The sequence below is a fragment of the Poromitra crassiceps genome, assembly GCF_964638095.1.
Source record: "Poromitra crassiceps genome assembly, chromosome: 26".
NCBI classification, from domain to species: Eukaryota; Metazoa; Chordata; class Actinopteri; order Beryciformes; family Melamphaidae; genus Poromitra; species Poromitra crassiceps.
In genome coordinates, this window is record NC_139640.1 from 9,661,605 (window position 1) to 9,668,447 (window position 6,843).

At 44.5% G+C, this 6,843-nt stretch overlaps 1 protein-coding gene across 1 annotated transcript; it reads right to left on the bottom strand.

Moving 5' to 3' along the window:
• Positions 1-530: 530 nt before the first annotated feature.
• Positions 531-3,861, bottom strand: LOC310798801 (trypsin-1-like; the record flags this gene model as incomplete). Its single annotated transcript, XM_083661351.1, has 6 exons — positions 531-828; positions 1,740-1,841; positions 1,936-2,072; positions 2,937-3,184; positions 3,294-3,444; positions 3,822-3,861. The coding sequence occupies 6 exons, from the start codon at positions 3,859-3,861 to the stop codon at positions 781-783; spliced, it is 726 nt and encodes a 241-aa protein (XP_083517477.1). The 3' UTR covers positions 531-780.
• Between the last annotated feature and the right edge of the window lie 2,982 nt (positions 3,862-6,843).

Sequence of the window (6,843 nt, forward strand, 5' to 3'; positions counted from 1 at the left end):
CTCCCTTGTTACACTAAGTGTGTTTGTAAAGTGAGAATATTGAGGAGTTTACTTTTTTCCCATGGATGAATATGCCCATTTACATTTGGCACTTTCACAGCATCTTCTGTTTAAGAAAAAGTGATGTAAACAAACTAATAATACCCACATTTCTTTGAGTGCATTACTGGTACTTTTTACTTAACGCATACAATTCGTTTATTTTACATGTGTCTTTTCATTTTTTTAATTATGTTAGAATATTATACAAGTAACAGGGCTGACACATCAGTAACAGGGTTGACAACAGTTAGCATATTGGTTATACTGCCTGTTTAAGTTATAGTTATGGATGTAATAGGGTTATTTATGGAGTTGTAACGGAGTTCGTTATGTGACAATCATAAACATTTAATTCAACATTACTAATCAGAATATTTTGGAGACAGATTTATTGAGAGGTTTTAGCATAGAAGATGATGAAAAATGATGATACTGTGGATGTAAATGTAAGCCAATTGTTTTATTCAAAATACTGAAATGACATCACATTCCTCACGCCTTTGTTTATTTTGGTCCAATGTATAAAGTGCAAAACATATCCAAACAAAACTCTGAACGTCTCCCCCCAATCACAGCATTCTAAAAAAGAACAAGAACATTTGAGCGTTTGGGGAACATGTTGACGCCTGAGGAGAGTAGCTGACCATGGTTGTTCTGCAGCAGGAGACTTAGTAGCTGGCCATGGTGCTCTGCAGGAGGAGACTTAGTAGCTGGCCATGGTGCTCTACAGGAGGAGACTTAGTAGCTGGCCATGGTGCTCTGCAGCCATTCGGTGAAAATGCAGGTCTGATGATGCAAGAGGAAGAGAGACATAAAAGGAAAGACATGTGTCACATCATGAGAATAGTGTGCTATTTCTGTGTCACAAAAGATAAACAACTAGGGGTGTCACGATACACTAATTTCACGATACGATACGATACACGATATTGGGTTCACGATAACGATACGATACGATATTTTAACAATATTTTTTTTAACAAAAGTAAATAATTTTTATGTATTTATTTATCATTTATTTAACCATGTGAGTCCCGTTGAAATCGAAACCTCTTTTCAAGGGAGCCCTGGGAAAATACTGGAAAAATAGTCTTTCATTTGAAATACACAAAATACAAAACAAATGCTGTTTTTGGAAATTGTTATTATAATAACTAGAAAACAACATGGAAGATAATGCTTCTCTTGCAATAGAACGTGTCACACTGTCACAAACTAAATGTTTGTTGCATGGTGAAAGAAAAATAAAGTATACAATCTATTTCTTAAATAACTCATGCTCAATGGTCCCTAAACTTATGTAATCTTATGTAATAATGCATTTTATTTAAAAGCGCCTTTCAGGTCACTCAAGGACACTTTACAGGGTTAAAATCAGATGCAGAGCAACAGGTACAAGCAAACAGTATAAAATATAAGACCCCTTATGTACCCCTATAATATGTACCCCTTGAGCTGTTTTGCCATGCCAGTAGTTGTCTACCACCTCACTCATGCGTGTTGATTCTGCTAAATTTGTTCTATATATTATTCAGGAGCAATTTATTTTTATTTTTATTTATTTTTACGATATCACTTTTTTTCTGACGATATCGATATAGTGACGTTTCGATATCGCGATATATCGTGCGACGAAATATCGTGACACCCCTATAAACAACCAATGCTGTGGAAAACTTTTTTTTTTTTTTTTTTACCCTAGCGTAGACACCAGGGTGGTTCTTCTCAGCGCACCCAAAGCCCCAGGACACAACACCCTGCAGCTCACCATCACACACCACGGGGCCACCAGAGTCACCCTGAGAGAGAGAGAGAGAGAGAGATCAACACAATTGCTGATCTAAACTCTGCAAGTCATAAATGCCAGGTGGAGAAGCAGAGTGATGCACACACCTGGCAGGAGTCCTTGCCTCCCTCCAGATATCCAGCGCAGAACATGGCGTCAGTGATCATGTCGGGGTAGGAGTTGTCACAGTCCTCTTTAGACAAGATGGGGACGTCCACACACTGCAGTATGTTGCTGTCAGCAGCTGTGCAGATGCAAACACGCATCGATGAGAAAGGGAGGAAAGAGGCCAGATCATTCTAACAATAACCTGTAAAAAACAATAGCCCGTAAATTTCATGTACATTCAATGTAAACTCTATTTAACTCCGACTGTAAATTCATGTAAATCCACTGCCTATTTAACGTCTATTTAACTCAGTCTGTAAATCTCATGTAAATCCAACATAAATTCATATTTATGATCCACAGAACACTTCATATTGTATATATTTACTCGATTTGATTGCACGTGCAACTTTGTGATTGTCTTTGGCAGGGGTGGACTGGGATCATAATTCAGGCCGGGCATTAAATACCAAGCAGGCCAGGCCGATACGGGCCGACGCGCGTGCCGGCGCCCGAAGGGCGGCGGCGAAAAATTTGGGCCGTTTGAAGCCCAATTTGGGCCGTTTGAAGCCAGATTTGGGCCATTTGAAGCCCAATTTGGGCCGAGTCCAATTTTACAATGAGATGCACCCACTTTAACCCTGAATAAAGTAATAAAACCACTAGTAAACCAGTAGGCGGCGCCTGGCCTGCTGTTCAGTGAGTGGCCTGACTGCGGGCACCAAAAACATTTTTTTTTTTTTTTTTTTTGCAGGCCAGGCCAGGCCACCGGGCATTTGCCCGACGTGCCCGATTATGCAGTCCGCGCCTGGTCTTTAGTTATCTTCCTACTTCTTATCTCTGTATATTGATGTGACCGCTACACTGCATACAAATTCTTCGTATGTAACTTGCATACTGTGGCAATAAAAGTGATTCTGATTCTGATTCTGATTCTGATTCTGATTCTGATTCTGAATAACAATCAAATGCAGAAGCCCTTAGACTTAGAGGCACTCACAGCTCATGGTCACCCCCCAACCGGAGACGGTGCACATGGTGCCAGCGGGGGCACAGCCGGTGGGCAGACCCACAGGCTGCACGTACTGGTTGAGGGTGGCGGGTTCGCTCAGCTTGATCAGCATGATGTCATTGTTCACCAGCCAGGATTCATAGTTGGGATGGGGGATCACACGGGCAGCGGAGATGATCTGCTCTTTGCCGTCCACGAACCAACGGTTGTGGTCACCGAGAACAATGTCCATCTTGCTAAAGGAGTGTGAGAAGACAGAGAAGGAGCCAAAGACAGGAGGGATGAGTTGTATTATAGTGCTAAATAAGTCCTACTTCTTCTGTAGCTTTTGGGGGAAGCTCTTATGACTTGTAGCAGTGAGCGGCGGACACGACCCAGTGCTCGTTGACCAGGGAGCCGCCACAGAAGTGGTAGCCAGAGTTCAGAGACACCTGGTGGGGCTGGGAGTGAGGCGTGCATTCACGCCCGCCGACAATCTTGTCATCCTCTGTGGCAACTGGAAAAAGATTAGCGTTATCTATCCACCGCACCACAGGGCATCTTACAAAAATGTTGATACTCTTCAATTATCCCAGAAGACCCAAACGCTTCAGTCAGTTTCATAAAAAAAAAAAATTCAACTCATTCACTTCTTTGTATCATATTTCAAAGAATGATTTGTTGTGAGTCCTTGCATTTTAAATAGTACTACGTCAAAAAATCTTGTACTTACAGTATCATTCAACCATTCACAATAAAGGACTTTGCATGCAAGATTTCTTTGGCCATGTAATTGATTTGGAATCTGAAAGCCAGCTGAAATGCTGTAGATTAGATCTATTCTGAGATGCTTTCTGAATACTGGTTTGTTCTATGAATGTGCTCCATACTTACAGGCAGCTCCTAGGAGCAGAACGAACACCAGAAACCTCATGATTGTGTGGATGGAAGATGCAAGGATTTTTTCCTGGACCTGTGCCTGGGTTTTATTGACTGCTATAACCCCTGTCATCAAGACACACCCCTTCCTGTATTGACCAATCATAATCCTGGAAGAGTGCAGTTTTTTCAATGACAAGATCTTATACATGGCTTATTAAATTATGCTAATGAAAGCTGTTAATTGGGCTTATTGGGAGCCTAACCTAAGAATTGTGTTTCATTATGTAGCAAAAGGCAGTTTGCAACTTCAGCACATTAGTGGTGCAGTTTTTTGTTTTTTTTTGTTTTTTTGACCTGCTCACAGATTATTCTGGCATAATTTTAGTAGGCTACAATTTGGGACAGGTTGTAATCTGCGTCCTGACCTTGACTTGGCCCCCAGCCGAACGGCCAGGTGGATCCTTTCTCACACTCTGGCTGTCTGGCTCTGGACTCCAGAGTGGAAAAAACCAGGGCATGTTGTAATTATACCTACACAGGACAATGGAGTTTTTTTTTCATGATACTTTATTCACTTCCACATTATGTGCAGTTACTTGATAGAATGTGAATCCTGGCAAAACTGAGGTGATTCCCCAGTTATTTTTTAGGGTGGGTTTGTTACCACATTAATAACAGGTCTAGCTGACACATGAGCAAACAGAGGGTATTTTGTGACAAGCTTGTTCTACGGGTCTAATCAAACAACCACATTTTTTGGTCAAATGATGTGAAGATATTTTAATGTGTATTTTACACTGTATACCACTGACTATCGTGATACCTTAAGTAGTATTTGTTATCAAGGAGTATTGGGACTGATCAAATGACATCAATAATGATAGACATGATGATGATGATGTGTAGCCTATGTATGTAGGCTATGGATGTATGTACAGTATCTATCTATCTATCTATCTATCTATCTATCTATCTATCTATCTATCTATCTATCTATCTATCTATCTGTCTGTCTGTCTGTCTATCTATCTATCTATCTATCTATCTACCTATAGACAGTTTTAACTTGACAACAACAACAACCGTCACAACCCACCTGAATATCCGGTTTACTTCCTGTATACATAGCTGAGCGCAGGCTGATATTCGGCTCATATTAAATGTTAACGTTAGGCCGTGTCTCCGACAGACACATTAACAAGGTAGCCTATTTCGGTCTTTATGTCTTGTAGTAGTAGTTGTTGTTGTTGTTGTTGTTGATAGTTGCCATAACAACCACCCCTGTCGGAAAGACGTGCACACGCTGGGTAGGAAGCGTTGTTGTCCCGGAGGCGATATTTTTTTTCGGATGATGGCGAAGGCTATGCGAAGGCATAACCCGCCCCTCTCTGCCTCTGATTGGCCTAGCGTCAAACTTCCATCCAAACACATTCGCTTGGCTATCCTGCATTACATCTCTGTTACAGTCTGTGGTCAGACCGTCAGACTCGTGGGTCAGACAGACATACAGCAGTTACGCTTGCTAGCCTGCATGAAAGACGCCAGTGTGTTTATGTTTTTAATATAGTCATATCTATGGTTTATAACGCTGCCACTAATCAGAGGCAGAGAGGGCCAGGGGTGGGTTATGCCTTCGCCATCATCCAAAAAAAATATCGCTTCCGGTAAGCTAGCTAGCTAGCTAATGTTAGCTGCTGGTTGGTTGGCTAACTAGCGAATGTTAGCCGTTAGCTAACGTTAACACATTAACTAGACAAACACAGACATGCAGAGCTACAAAAACAGAGCAATTCGTGATTTTGTTACTGTAGTTTCTGCAGAGTAACGTCCATGTTACGGATCTGACGGATAGTGCAGTAACAGTCAGCAGCTATGATAGCGCAGCCAGGGGGGGGAGGAAGTCCATATATGGTCCATCCGGTCATGAGACGCAGGACATTACGTCATCACAGGATAACGCTGATTGGCTCAGATCTGTTCAAATCTGAGCCAGCCAATCACGTTGTCCTGCGTTGTTTGGGAAGTGTATAAAAGGCGACCGCAGATGGGGCTGGGTGGGGGCCAGAGCTATCATCAAGATCAAGAACTAACGAACGAACGCTGGGTGGGGGGAACGAGAGGAGAGGGGGAACCAGGGGGAGAGGAGGGGAGGAGAGCAGAGGGGGGACCAGAGGAGAGGAGGGGAGAGGGGGAACCAGGGGGAGAGGAGGGGAGGAGAGAGGGGGAGAGGAGTGGGGGAGAGGAGAGGAGAGCAGAGGAGAGGAGGGGAGAGCAGAGGGGGGACCAGAGGAGAGGAGGGGAGAGGAGAGGGGGAACCAGGGGGAGAGGAGAGGAGAGCAGAGGGGGAGAGGAGAGGGGGAACCAGGGGGATAGGAGAGAGGGGGAACCAGAGGGAGAGGAGGGGAGAGCAGAGGGGGAGAGGAGAGGGGGTACCAGGGGGAGAGGAGAGAGGAGGAGAGGGGGAACCAGGGGGAGAGGAGAGGAGAGCAGAGGGGGAGGAGGGGAGAGGAGACAAGAGGAGGGGGAGAGGAGAGGGGAGATGGGGAGAGGTGAGGAGGGGAGAGGCGAGGAGAGGAGAGGGGGAGAGGGGGAGAGGAGAGGAGGAGAGGAGAACGCCGCCAGCGATGGGGGGCGCCCCTTGAAGCTTACCCCCTTAGTAAAGCGCGTGCGGGGGAGGGGGGGGCATAGTGGCTGGACCCCTCCAGGGGCACTGCCATCTCTCTGGGTGGCCCTGGTAGTGGAAGCGATCATCTTGCTCTATAATGACCAGAATGGGTGTTGTTCAAACTGAACATTTATTTCTTCAACATGCTGCAGCAGAAAGGGCCATAAATAGCCAACACTATTTTCATAGTTAAGCTATGAAGTAGCCTACTTCCCGGCTCGTTTGAGATGACTTCTGACTCGCCTGGGAAGCAGGCGAGAGCAGCCGAGTGCAGTCAGCCAATTAGAGGCAGAGAGGGGCGGGTCATGCCTTCGCCTAGCCTTCACCATCATGGGAAAAAAAAGATTGCGTCCCGGAGCTAGCCTGAGA